This window comes from Pollachius pollachius (genome assembly GCF_949987615.1).
Source record: "Pollachius pollachius genome assembly, chromosome: 12".
Taxonomy (NCBI): Eukaryota; Metazoa; Chordata; class Actinopteri; order Gadiformes; family Gadidae; genus Pollachius; species Pollachius pollachius.
The window spans coordinates 4,694,319-4,709,007 of NC_136945.1; the positions used below are offsets into that span (position 1 = coordinate 4,694,319).

Below are 14,689 nucleotides of genomic sequence, written 5' to 3' on the forward strand. Positions count from 1 at the left end.
ATTCTATTGATAAAAAGGGATACTGGCTAATACATTGAAGAATGATTTCTTCCTGGATGCATTGTCACTGCAGAGGCACGCATAAATATCACTCGCTCTTTTTGTGATGTTAGGACTTGGGTGAAAAAAAAATCAATGTATGTGTTTGCGTGCGTGCGTGCGTGCGTGCGTGTGTTTGTGTGTAATTTCCCACTGGTTATACTATATAGATTGAATCAAATGTCTAGTGCTTTGCTGCCATCTGCTGTCTATCTTTCCTGTCTATGGTTTCCTGTGGGCTGATTTACTGACATTACTGGCAGGAGAGAGTTGCAGGATTATACATCCGTGTTTCAAAAATCACATTATTCAAGCCAGTCTTGAAAAACACTCACACCATACGTTATTACGAGCCATGTATATTCATTGGTATTCTTTTCGAGTGTTTCTGAAATTGTCCTTTTACTTTGAAAGAGATGTACCGGATGTTTTTTAAATTTCACTCCCACTACCTTCGCATTCAACTTCCCGTAGCAAACCATGCTACTACAGATAATAGATAATATTCGGCAGTTATGCTTTTTCAAAGCGCATGTGTTGTCGATTTGAGTAAAGGTCTGGAAAATGTTCCGATTACAATAGACGGAGATCTTAACCAAGTGGATTACCCTGCATTTCAGGTAATAGGGCTTTTATAATCAACATCCTTTAGCTTAAGAAGTTCAAGTATTTAAAACAGTTATTCGTAACGTTATTTGATTGAAATAAAATCATTACATATCTATGTCTCTGTCCGAGAACGATTTTCTGACTAGGCCAAAATATCGTTAAAATCGTGTTCATATTTGAGTTCAGCCATCCGATGGCAGCACAGCACCACAGGATGTCACTACTAGAAAAGACTGACAATAAAAGTTGACCAAAGTTACCATAAATCTGAAAACTTGAGATCTATGCACATATAGCATAACTACAGAACTTAAATATAATGAGTTGTTAAAATGACAATTTAGTTAATAATCTATAGCAGTTGTCCCTTCTTATAATTAACATCTTCTTCAGTATTCACCAGGTAACGTACAGGGACCAGGCTGTGATATTGACCCAGGCGAAATCACCCTCCCTGGTTGCTCCTGCCTCAGCCAGTCCTGCGTGGATGAGAGCTGCTCTTGCCTGAAAACCTACGGGCAAGCCTACGACAGCTCTGGCCTACTCCTGGACTGCTACATGTTGGACGGCTCCTATTGCGCCCCCGTGTTTGAGTGCAACGCCCTCTGCGCCTGCAGCGAGGCCTGCTCCAATCGTGTGGTGGAGAGAGGCCTCCGCTTCCGCCTGCAAGTCTTCCTCACGAGGGAGAGGGGCTGGGGGGTGCGCACCCCTGAGCTCATTGACCAGGGGTCGTTTGTGTGCGAATACGCCGGGGAGGTGATCGGCCGGGATGAGGCCAGGCGTAGACAACTCTCCCAGGGGCCCGGGGACAACAACTACATCATAGCGGTCAGGGAGCACGCAGGAACGGCCTCCGTTACAGAGACCTTTGTGGACCCGGCCAGGGTCGGGAACGTTGGACGCTTTCTGAACCACTCATGTCGGCCCAACTTGGTGATGGTGCCCGTGCGCATGCACTCGGCGCTGCCCCACCTGGCGCTGTTTGCGTGCCGGGACATCTGTGCCGGCAAGGAGCTGACGTTTGACTACTCCGGCGGGGGAAGCAGAGATGGAGATGCGTCGAGGGGGAGCCAGGCAGCTATTGAGGCTAGTAGGACGGATGGGCTTCAGAGGAAAGCATGTTACTGTCGTGCCCAGAACTGTTCTGGGTTCCTTCCCCTGGACACAAGCGTGCTCTCTACCTTGTGACCAAAGGAGCACCCTGCAGAGCAGCTGTCAGGATCTGTCATTTGCACATTTAGGTCACTTGATATGAATCTTGACCTTGTTTCAGTGTGGTTTGCCAATATGTTTTCAGTAATGGCTATCAAACATCTATTGGCTATATTAGCTTTAAGTAACACACTGTTGTACAGATCGTGACTTAAGACATTTGGTCAAGAGACAATCTTCAGCTAGGTACAAAATATTACAGAAAATAAACAAAAAATAACAAAAGTTTGACCTGCTATATTCTGTGATATGTGTCTGCTTCTTGAATTATATTTTCTTTTCAGCCATCAGAGAATCCTCTATATAGGGCAGGTCGTGCTGGAATCTAAAGGCCTTTATGTGTTATTTCCCCTGGGCAAATATGTTTTTTCCTAATGCTGTATCCGACAGCTTGACCGTCAAGGTATATACTTTTATATCCGTCCAGGTATGGATATTTGTTCCTACCGATTTGCATTTCAAATTTCAATGCCAAAATCAGGTTTCACAAGACACTGTGTTGCTTTTTTTTTTTCAAATCAAGTCCCCTTGAAGACATTCTCTTGTATCCAATGGCGCGCATACCCCCAGAGAGTCTTTAGCAATTAGCAAAAGACCAGAGGGTGTTGTTTTTAATATAGCAACCAGTTCTATTCCCTCATCAGACGTGGGGCCAAGGTGTCCCAGTTTACTGTGACCGTTCTCAGATCAGAACTCTCTCTGATCAAACTGCTCCCTTTCCACACCAGACCTGCCTTCCTCTTTATTAATATCCACATCTGGGTTAATTGCGAGCGAGACCGCCAGAAATGAGACCAAGGGGGCTGGCAGTTGGATGGGAATGCAGAGAGACCTCATAGGGGGGGCTTGATGGAAGATCGGGTCGTAGCTCTCAAGACCCTGGAGCACAAAAATGCTTATTATTTCTAAATTTGAGAAATAAATGTTAATAAAAATGCAAAAATATTTTTTTATCATAATATTTTGTCTTATTCTTCCACTGTTTATAGGTAATCTCTTCACACTACCAGCCCACTCATTTTTGATTATTCATATTTTTCTGGTTGTCACCTACATTTTTCCTGAATGGTGGTCTACTGCTGTATAAACACGTCGCATGAGGAAGGAGATTCCACAGCCCAAAGAATCCACTCTTCCTCCGACAAGAATCCCCGTACCTAATCCGTGACTCATGCCGTTTGTAAATTTGCTTTCCACTTCGAATCCCCATGGCAACGCGTTATGTGTACAGTAGGTGATTGGACGTCGTCTGTTCACAGAAGGCTGTGGGGCTGCGTTTAGGAGCCCGGCTTGAATTGCAGTGCCTCCTCTCTTGGTCAGTCACCTAGCAACCACACAACTGATCACACAACGGTGGACTTCCTTGTGGGGACATTCATACTGGGAAGAGGAACACAAAATCCAGATGTCTGGATTCAGAGCAATGTTGGATTAGATGAAGCTTTTCTCTGTTTGTCTTTAAATATGGGAATCGTGAAGGATGTAAAGCGTTTATTCTGTATGTTGCTTAAGACATTGTTCATCCATCCAATGTTAAGTTCAGTGTTAACAAACATTGTATATTGTTATCAGAATCAGAATGTGTTTGTAGGTGATATGAAGAAAAAAAAAAAAAAAAAAATACTGTCAAGTGTTGAACTGTAGTGGATATCCAAAAAATATATAATAAATAGGCAATCTTGAATATTTAGTATCTATCGCTGAATGAGGTGAGACACTGATGATTGAGCCTATGCCCCACTGATTAAAGCCCTTACATTTGCAGTATAATGAATGTTAAAAACTTTTGTTTCTCAGTGGCCGACACTTTAAGTATCTCTGGGAAAAATTACTGGTTAGGTGTCGCCGAAGAGAAAGAAACAGAAATCTTCTTGATTGCACTATAATGAAAACTAAAATCTATAAATTACCTAAACTTTTTACATTCAATTAATTTATCTGACGCTTTTATCCAAACTGACATACAATTAGTGCAATCAACCACCAAGATCCAACTGAGAAACTGCAATAATCATGTGGGTACATGAAATAAAAAATATGCAAATATGCAGCCAGAATATGAGGGTTTTGCATCATGAAGAATGGGGCTTAGAGGTATTGTGTGAGTGACTAGAGAGGAAATGAGGGCAGTAGGTTTTTCTACAGACGGAGCACTTGTCCAAAACAGGGGCCCTCGCCAAGAAGCCGTGAACAGATGTGTGGGGTAAAAAGGTTGAAATAAAGGGTGGCTTTATGAGCTGTCTCACATGGGACACAGCTGAGGAAGACAGCGTGAAAATCCCTGTTTGAAGGAAGACTCTACTTCTGTATTGTTTCATGTAAGCACAAGCTGAGACTGAGAGGAGTAAACTTGGATATATTTAGCGATTCCAATCAATCATAACTTTTTTCAATGCAACAGCCGTAGATTTAGGATTCCCTTTAAGGATTGTCTTTAGATGGAGTTTATTTAGCTTCAAAAAAGGAAGTTATTTTGTGGTTATTGTAAAGGACCACTTAGAGATGGTTCCCTATAAACCTTCCCCATCTGGATGTACTCAAATCTTTTACTGCCAGTGTATGATTCAGTACTGCAAAACTCATAGTATTTCTCTGGTAATTGTTACATTGTGGCAACAATTCCATTCCATCTGATGCAACGATGCTAGATTAAACAACGTTTCAAACGTTATCACTGGATTTGAGTAACATTATCACTGGATTTGATGGACGTTATCACTGGTTATCAGTCCCATGCCGTCTATTTAATCGACTGACGTCAACGTTCGAAACGGATGCTTGTGTGTTCTGAAAGTTTGTGCCATATAGCTGAGGTTGTGAATTCACATGCTGTGTGTCTGTTAGTCATGTGTTGTTTCACCTCCAGAAATAAGCATCTTCATCACACAATTCATTTTTATACCAAACAGGGGGATCAGCATCATATGGCTGTCACCTCTCCAGAATGGTGTCACCTCATTTATTACATTTATTTTCGTTGAGATTTGTATCCGTTTATGACATCTTATTCTAGTATTGTGCACTGAATTATATAATACGTACTGCATATGATACACAAAAAGAAAAGGTGTTTCTAATGTTTTTCTAATAAGAGGCCAATTATTTTAGAACACGGTTATCTCTGCAAATACTTTGTACTTATTTATTCATACCAATTTATAATTTGACTGCAAACAAGGTCAAAGTCACTTTCGAGTCATAGAGGTTTTAACCTAGAGGTGCACTGGGAAAGTGAGGACAGAAGTCTCTTTCTCTCTCTCTGTCTAAGATAATCCCAAGGGGATTTACCTTTAAAGCAGATTAGTGAACACAGACTCACAAACTCTCCAGGGTCACACAGGTGAGCTTGCGATTTTGATGTCCCCTCTGTGAGGAGTGTGTCATGTCTGATGTGCTCAGAGTGCTACGGTCTGTGCCCCTAACTTATTTTTCCAACTGGAATTTGACATATATATATATGGTATGTCTGTGTGATTCGTGGCTGTGATATTCTGTAGCCACATGAGGGATAGAAGGTTTAATGAAGTTAAACTGCTGCTGTCAAAGCTGTTTCAGTTGATCTGCTGTTCAGACGACTGCATGATAAGTCAAACAGGTTTTACTCATTCCTTCGATCAAAATCCCTCCTAAAACATAGTAACATAGTTACATTTCATGAAGAACTGCTTTTTAAGTTGTAATACCGGTAACATTTCAATTGGTAAATGAATCATTTCACACTTCCTAAAATCACAAGGCCTATTTAAACCATTGCTGTGGTTGATCTAATAAGACTATTTCCTTGGGGAATAGAGAAGCCATTAGACGGGTGTAATTATCTTTTATTTTTAGTGAGGCAGATCTCTTCTTTATTGTAGGGCGCAGAACCCATGCCTGTTATCCTGGCTGTTTCTGATGAGGTTAGACGGCTCCTTTGGTGGGTTTATCTCCCGAACCCAGATGAGACAGACACTCTGTTGGGAAAGTTTATCAACATGTTCACCTCAGATGTTTTGGGGTCTAAACCTCACCCAATTTGTAGAAGAGATGCGACCATGCAGGGTTTTCAATGCCATAGCCCAGTGGGTAGCACTTACCTGAAGTAGGTCCCCCACTCCCAAACACCAACCACCTACCCCAACCCTTCCTGACTCCCCATCTCCTTTCCTCTTCCACCGCTAGACTACGGACAGGAAGTTCCACCCCATCAGGGAGAATCTGTTGGTCAACTTCTGTTGGTCAACTTCCCAAATGGTTGGTCAACTTCCCACTTCTATTTATGTAGAAGTGGGTGATCAACTTAAGGTGAAGTCAATTTATCCTGTGCTTTCAATCTGAAAGAAACATCTGTTAAAAAGCAGCGCTGGAGATGTGGACCGTGAAGAAAACTGAATTTAAAGGAACCTCTTGTCCCAGAGTGTTGAATGGACCAAGATAAAACTCATTGAACTCTTGACCAGAAATTATTAATCTGTTGAAAAATAGGATCAACTTGGCTCATGGTTGTAGAGAACTCCACCACCATTGGTGGATTCTTGCTTATCAGAATTTGTTATTGGCTAAGCTACAGGTGAAGAGTCATTTCTTGGCCCTCTTATGATGCATTATTCAATGTTAGAGGTGTATCCTACACACTGACATATACAAGGAGAGAAGATTACTATCGTGAACATTCCTGCCCACACATCCCTATTGCTGGAAAGGAAAAGGCTTCCTGCATATGCAAATGAGTGTGAAAATACATGTGCATACGCGCACACATACATGCACAATCATTCACACGTGGAAGAAATAACCCACGAAAACGTGCACACACAACAATGGCCATTGCAATCAGCCAGCTCACAGTAGATTGTACATCGCTTAAATGGTGGATGCTTTGTTATTTAGCTGTGTGGGATGGCGTAAAGCCTCTAGTGTTACGCCTTTAAGGCTGCAGCTAAACCCCTGTTTACGTTGAGAGGCTTGGAGGGAGGAGTGGTTTCCTTTTACACTCCTGGCGGGTTTCTTCCCATAACCCCGATGTCAGACAATCTCCATACTTGCACACTATTCAACCTCTATTTAGAATGGGGCGTCTGGCTACAGTCACCACTGCATACACTTTTGGACAGCAAATTCCAGAACCATGATAAGGTTTCTTACATCGGAAGACATCATGGGATCACAATTAATCACTTGACAATAACCAAAGAAAACATTATTACCCACATAATTAAATAAACATAAAAGATATGTTGCGCAATGTACCTGCCCTATATAATATAGGTGAAGGTCAGATTAGGATGTTAAAGAGAACATATTTAACATAGCTAGCACAGCACAGTGTCCCAGTTATTCTCAAGAAACGTGACAACTACAAACAATCACCTTTGAAGAGCTCATCAATAAATGTTGTTCCATGAGCTGTAAAACGATTCAAACTGTTATTGACGGCACAGAGCATTACTAGCACAAATGATCGGTTAAATATAAAGCCCTCTTTTTATGCTGCTGCAGAACAGGATAAACTCTAGCAGGTCCAACGTATCCATGACAACAGAGATCTCACGATGATCTGAATTTGACTTTAGTGACGTCATCTGACTGGAGCTGGGAAAGTATATTTAGGGCCCTGGCTTGTCACTCAGACACATCTGTGGTCTGAGAAGTTTGAGACACAACAACCTTCCCTATTGAACCCATTCATCCATTCATTTATTAGTCCATCTATCCCTCCATCCATTTACAGTTCACCCCTCCCATCTATTTTCCATCCATTCATCCATCCATCAAACCATCCATCCATCCTTCCTTCAATTAACTCATCCACCTCTCTGTCACTCCCCCTTTCAGTTTTTCAGAGTCCACCCCACACACACACACACACACACACACACACACACACACACACACACACACACACACACACACACACACACACACACACACACACACACACACACACACACACACACACACACACACAAACTTATTTGTTCATATTTCTACACACTGTGTAGTGATGACTTATCAGAAGTGATGAAAGGAGTTGCCTTGGGCCTGTTTCCCAACGATATTGATCACCACGAGGGACTTCATTTAATCAAAACTAGAATGCAAACTGATGTTCCTTACTGTGTTTGTTTAGCTATCATATGGTTGAACACAAACAGCCACATTGGTTTGGTTAACCCTAGGATCATTATCTGGCCTTAATCTATCATTTCATCTGGGACTTCAGTTCAATGTGACGCATGCCTTATAAATATTTCAGTGCAATGAGGAGATTGTGCTCCAATTACAGAAGTAGACGACTGGCCTAGCGTGATTTTAATGGGGCGGCTGCAATGAATTTAGATCACTCAAACTTACGGGATCAAAACTAGCAATCAAAACTTTGCAAGAACATTGAAGTCCCCCACTGGTCTGCAAGCTCATGGGATGTTGTCAAAATAAACTTGACTTGACTTCAAACTGAATAATACTAAACAGGCTATTCAAACCCTGCAATACTCTTTGCAGGGTTCTCTTAAGAACCACTCTTTGTTTCTCTGTCCTGTACTCTGCTGCCTGAGTTGTTTAGGACAAGGTGGACGCTAATCAAAACACCTTCCTCATTGTGTGAAGGTGCTGTGGAAGGAAACGTCCAGGGGACCTGACAGGTCCCATCTGAGGCAAGAACAGCATCTGGCCTGGACAGTCCCCGCACAGCATGACACCCCACGGTTGCTGGCAGTAGGCCTAGGCATCGTTCTTTTGACATAAAAGTCATTGCATAGAAAGAAAGAAAGAAAGAAAGAAAGAAAGAAAGAAAGAAAGAAAGAAAGAAAGAAAGAAAGAAAGAAAGATAGACAGACGGCCCACGTGACTGCCATGTGACTTGTGTACATTGTGGACATGCATCCTCATGTGACAAGCATGATGCCACATGGTTCCAATATAGCTTGTTCAGACTATTGTATGCAGTCAATCGAGTCATAAAGAGAAGGACGACTGTAAGGAAAATATAGTTGTAATGAACTCGTTTTTATTATTCTACATTAATGTATTCCATTTTCTTGTTTCCTTTATTTTACACGACAAAACTACATTTCCCATGTAGCTTAGCAGCTGTGCATATACTCATGAAGAGGGCGTTCCCTGGCTGAGCATGTGGAGGAGGTAAGAAGAGGATTGAAGCTGAGGACAGTCAGCTGTCTGAGATACGGCGCTAAAGACTTCTGCACCTGGACTTTCACATTCACGACCATGGGATTTACCCGGGGATAGCGCGGTGTGGAACTTAACATTTGTTCGCCCAGTCTCTCGCATCTTGTTCTTTCGTCGTTCTCCTTTGCGCCAGGTAAAACATTCTCTCATCGCATTCACTTTTCTGCCAGGGCATTTTTTTCATTGAACAGCATCCCCGTTGAGGAAATAGCCATCCGTGTTATTAATGTTGCTGCTCGTTTTTAAAATTACATTGGCAGAAATAGATGGCACACACAGGTCTATTTTCAGGTTAAACACTGTTGGATGCTCAATGCAACTTTTACACACCAGTCACATCAGGACCCTAATAAAGCGGACAGTGCTATTTAGGGAAAAGAAACAAAGGTTAGGGTTACGGGGACACTTGGTTGCAACAATGGTTAAACCATCATTTCAGTTCATCAGGAAACCTTTGCTACCATATAGTGTAGTCCATAGTACCAAAACTTGTATCGACTGTGAGCTGATTAATGCTGTATAGCAGCAATAAGTGGGCCTAACTCATCTTATTTAACCATCATTGTGTTTCTAAAATAAGGCCACTGTGTTTCTTAGAAATTATTCACACACCAGAGCGGATTTTCCCTATGTTGATGATGGCATATAGAAGATAAAAAATGACCCATTTCAATTGGGGAACAGTGTCTTCTTGTTAGTTGATTCAGACAGTGGATAGTGCTACGGTTAGTTTGGTCCATTGTATTGCTGTCACACTGAAAAAGGTAATAACTGTGTTTGCAGCTTCTATCATTCACTTGTTTTGTTTTAGTTTTTCTTATCAATGCTTTATCCTCCACACAATTCCCTTCTGGAATAACATAATTTGATACCGCCCTATCAAACCATTTAAAATTCTGCTTCTGATGCCTTGATTAATTAATACACATAGTGTAGTTTGCTGGATACTTGTTCACCATACCGACCTGTCATTGTGAAACACTCCCTCTCTCAGGTGCTGTGGGAGGAGGGCGGCCATGTCGGACAAGATGTCCAGCTTCCTCCACATTGGGGACGTCTGCTCCCTGTATGCCGAGGGCTCCACCAGCGGCTTCATCAGCACTCTGGGGTGGGTGTGGGTGGTTTGTGTGTCTGTTTGTGTACGTTGTGTGTGTGTGTGTGTGTGTGTGTGTGTCTGTAAAGTATTTTCAAACACCTCATCAGGCTTTGTAGTCCAGCCTCGATAAGATGGTTTGTTGCAGATATTCGAACCTTCCAGTCACAACCATCTACAAGAAATCACTCCCTCCAGATTACATTCAGCTCTGTTTAGGAGATGTTAGGGTGGGCTGCTCATCATATTGCCCGAGGGGAAGGCTCCACGATCCTTGTTCAGATTGGAGTGTTTCACTAATAAATGTTGACCCTTCATGAAAATGATCCTTGTAAGATGCGTTGATTGGTAGAAAAGGCTGAGTAGTGTAATATTGGAGTATTGGAGACCCTCATCATTTCCAACAAATTTCACAAATCCATCTTTAACTATCTATCTTCATCTATGCAATGATTTCCAAAATTCGCTTCGCTTCCAAAAAAAATCGTCCCACTCCTTTTTGTGTGTGTTTGTTTTGTGTTTTGTGTTTTTTTCTCCAAATATCTCAACAGATATTTTGTACCTTGCTTTAGTCTGGGAATAATACACTTAATTGGTGCGGTCAGTCCTGTATTCAAATGTTCCCCTGAATGACTTGGAAAGTGGTTTTTGGGCTGGTGAATGGAATAGATGGAGCATTCAGAGTGATCGAGAATTATTTAATGAAGGGAAGACAGAGGACAGTCTAAGAGACGATTCAGTCTAGTGGCTGGGGTGTTTCGACACTCGTCGTCCCCAGTCTAGTCAGCTTGGAGTAAGATGTGCCCAGACATCCACTTTCATGTCACTCCAAGTCTTTTTTCGATGACAAACTCTTCTGATTGACAACATTTTATTAAACCCTGTACAAGTATTGTGATAGTGTGTCAAGGATTCTTTTTCGAACCCGGTTTTCTAAGATGCTTGTCGCTCTCACAGTCTAAGACAATGGAATGTGAGAATGTTGACATGTTCTTCATGGATGACATCATCCTGCCACCTGCTCCCCCCCCCCCCCCCCCCCCCCCCCCCAACACCCATCCCCACGACCATCAAAACACGTCGTCTGGCATGGGCTGTGCCGTGCCTTTTGCATGCTGCTTCCTCCTCTCGGCTGGACCACATAAGTTGATTTTAAATGAACATTCCTTCCTTCCTTCTCCCAACTCGTAATTGTAGACTATCAGGTCCAAGTTTATTTTAGCTACAGGAAACCTTTGAAACCCTTGATATATGAAATATGTTCTTAAAAATAAATCAGTCTTGATGGAGGCCAGCCGGGCAGAGCATCTTGGCTCTTGTTACTTACATTTATGGTCTCTCGTCAGGTGCTCCAGACTCTCTCCTTTTCCTTTCTCACGCTCTCTTTTTATTTTCTTCACATGTCTATGGCCATTGATTTTCTTCTCCCATTGTGGAGATCAGTACCTGCTTCCCCTTTTCTCTCTCTGTCTCACTCTCTGCCTCCCTGTCTCTCTTTCGATGTGTCTCTCAATCTTTTCTACCCATAGTTTTTGCTCTCCCATTGTGAAGATAAGCACCACTGTTACCCTTTCCCCCACCACACTTCCTCCCTCCCTCTCCTCATGTTCTTCTCCACCTAATTATGCTTCATCATTAGCTGCCACTCATCACCACTGATCAAACCCCCCCCCCCCCCACACTTCCACAGAGACGAGACCTTGTGTGCTCACTATTTGGGTTTGTGTGCGTCAGTGCGCCACCCATGGCAACGCGTCTGTGTGTGTGTGCGCGTGTGGGTGTGGGTGTTTCGTGTGTGTGTGTGCGTGTGGGTGTTTTTTGGTCATTAGGGGCTGTTTATGGATGCCCAGTAATTTCTACTTTTACCACTATAAATAACCACAGCGCATGGCCACCTGCGTCCCTCCTTCCCTCCCCTTACTCCCCCTCCCCCTCCAGTTCATTTCCGAAGTGCTTGAACCGGGGGGGGGGGGGGGTGTGTGTGTGCCTGTATAATCAGACACCTGGGTTGGACCGCGTCCCGGACTGGACAGCGCTCAAGGTCTCCCTCTGTCCCCTGCATGCCTCCCGTCCCCTTCCTCTTCCCGGGCCATCCTTCCCCGAGTGTTTGAAAGGAAATGACATCCGATCCGCGCTCTCTCCTTCAGATACAATTAAGCCGCGGCTGGCGTGCGTAATGCCGTGATTAGGCTTAAAGCCTTCCTTCCTCCCAGGGCTGTGGAGCGGCAGTCACATACAGCGTGTGTCACTGTATGGGTTTCTTTTTTTCCTTTTAGGTGAATTGCATCACAACGTTGCCTCAGGAGTGCTGTGCACATCGCATGCGCTATAAATAGATCTAGCTGACTGGACTGAAATCTGGAGTCGGTTGCCAGCAACTAAAACTGTCGTTGTTATGTAGTAGGGATGCTGCCAGCGTCAGGGGAGTCATACCTGAATGTCATTGCTAAATAGCCCATTTGTATGTTCCAAGCAACTCCCCTGTCCCTTGTGAATGTATTGCAACTACCTTTTTATAAAGGTCCATTATGTCTAATTTTGTTATTAGCTCTAAATCACACATTGCATCTACAACTGTCTGCTTTGCCTATGTCTGCTATCGATGGACAATATTGTCCGTTTTGCAGGTGTCATGTTGTATCAAGTCACTGCAGGAGTTGCAACATAAGTGTACCAGCAATAACAAAGAAGAGGAAGTTAGGCACTGCTATGTCTGTGTTGAACCAATGAACCTATCGCTGACAGACAGTTGTGATGGTTTGAGTGACACTTGTGTTTACTTCCCCCCCAGGCTGGTGGATGACCGATGTGTTGTGCAGCCAGACACCGGTGACCTCAACAACCCACCCAAGAAGTTCAGAGGTGAGGCCAAACGGACGTGCTGTCTTTGTATACGGCTACACTTATATACAAAGCGCCGTGGAATGTAGCGGTTGCTGTGTTTGTTTTCTTTGCATGTTTAAATATTTGAATGTTCACGTGACGAGAGGACACAATGAGCATCTTTCAGGAAGCAACCTTGATGGTTACAGCATCAGTAGATATGAGGGGAGGGGAACCAGCCTCTGCAGACTCCCATAGCCCACTTGCAGAGGCTTCCTTCCGTATCTACCCTGCCCTTGTGTATTGATCAATGTGTTTTTGACCATTAGGCTCCTCGACTGGAGGGGCCTCTGTGGAAACAGGGCAGAGAGAGAGAGAGAGAGAGAGAGAGAGAGAGAGAGAGAGAGAGAGAGAGAGAGAGAGAGAGAGAGAGAGAGAGAGAGAGAGAGAGAGAGAGAGAGAGAGAGAGAGAGAGAGAGAGAGAGAGAGAGAGAGAGAGAGAGAGAGAGAGAGAGAGAGGAAAAATAAGCAATATTTCCTGATTTAACTGGTGTCATTCCAATATACGGGTCATATGGCAAAGAGGCGTCCTCACCGAGCAGATATGTTCCAAACACATCCTTGGAAAGATTTGTGAATTGCTTTGTTACTTCTTAAGGGAAACAAGGTTAGCTTCCGCCAGTCTGAACCACTAACAGGTAAACAAAAAGCACTTTCACTTAGGGATCAACCGATACGGATTACCGACAACCGATACGCCGATACCGATTTTCTTGAGCCGATATTTGGAGCCGATAATACCTTGGAAATCCAGAGTTCTCACGGGAGCACAATTTGAATTTGCTCAGCGAGTCACTCTTGGAACGAGCAATATACTCGTGTATATTCTGGCCTCCCCTGGCCCAGAACATTAATCAATCACATCGATGTATCAATATAGGCGGGCCAAAAGCGTTGCTGTTTTACCAACCGGATACGGCAAGAGTCTTATCTATTGGTTAGCTCCACTGGTCTGGATACGTCACCCCTTGTATTCTTCTGATTGGTCATAGTGTTATCCAAAGTCCAGTGATATTTTCAAATGCATGCTTGCTGCCGCCCCTCGAGTTGGGCCATTTTCATTTCTTGTTGCCAGACCCTACAGCTTTCTAGATGTGGGTCTGGATTTCGAGGCTAAGCCTCCCTCAATTTACATCTTAAAAATGACACAATGATGATAACAAATGTTACAATGTCTCAATTTAAAAAAAATAACATTTATTGAACTGTCTGTAAATCACGCCAAAAAAAATAAAATAATAAAAAGTAAAAGAAATCGGCCGATACTGAAAAGAATATCGGCCGATACGGATACACGTAAAAAACACAAATATCGGCCGATAATATCGGCCGGCCGATCTATCGGTCGATCACTACTTTCATTATGGACTATCACAAGCACTTTGTATTGTGTTTTGCTACTCTGTTCTGTTCTCAATGTACTTAGTCAAATATATATGTTTATTTGACATGCTCTCTTTCAAAAAATTATTGTATTTGGTGCATTATAATTAATGCAATACTAAAGATATTCTATGCCTGCAGCGCAAAATGGCGCTGTTACCCAAAAACTGTACTCTCCCTCCCACCAATGCACGGAAAATGATTGATTATTTTATTCTCTCTTCTTCACAATGAAAATAGGAACTGGGTCAAGGGCCAATCTGCAGCAGTCCAAAGGAATGCGACAAAATAGACCAGTAG

The 14,689-nt window shown here is 43.0% G+C and overlaps 2 protein-coding genes across 2 annotated transcripts in view; both read left to right on the forward strand.

Annotated features, from left to right (window-relative positions):
* The first annotated feature begins 503 nt into the window (after positions 1–503).
* On the forward strand, positions 504–2,850 carry setmar (SET domain and mariner transposase fusion gene). The gene is made up of 2 exons (XM_079747891.1): positions 504–659; positions 1,042–2,850. Exons 1-2 carry the CDS (start codon positions 555–557, stop codon positions 1,834–1,836), a joined length of 900 nt encoding a protein of 299 aa, XP_079604017.1. The 5' UTR covers positions 504–554; the 3' UTR covers positions 1,837–2,850.
* Positions 2,851–9,096: 6,246 nt separating this feature from the next.
* itpr1b (inositol 1,4,5-trisphosphate receptor, type 1b) overlaps positions 9,097–14,689 on the forward strand; it is an 88,187-nt gene continuing 82,594 nt past the window's right edge. Inside the window, exons 1-3 of the mRNA XM_079747617.1 lie at positions 9,097–9,163; positions 10,025–10,138; positions 12,915–12,985. Coding sequence (XP_079603743.1) covers positions 10,047–10,138; positions 12,915–12,985 — 163 coding nt within the window. The 5' untranslated portion in view covers positions 9,097–9,163; positions 10,025–10,046. The remainder of the gene's footprint in view (positions 9,164–10,024; positions 10,139–12,914; positions 12,986–14,689) is intronic.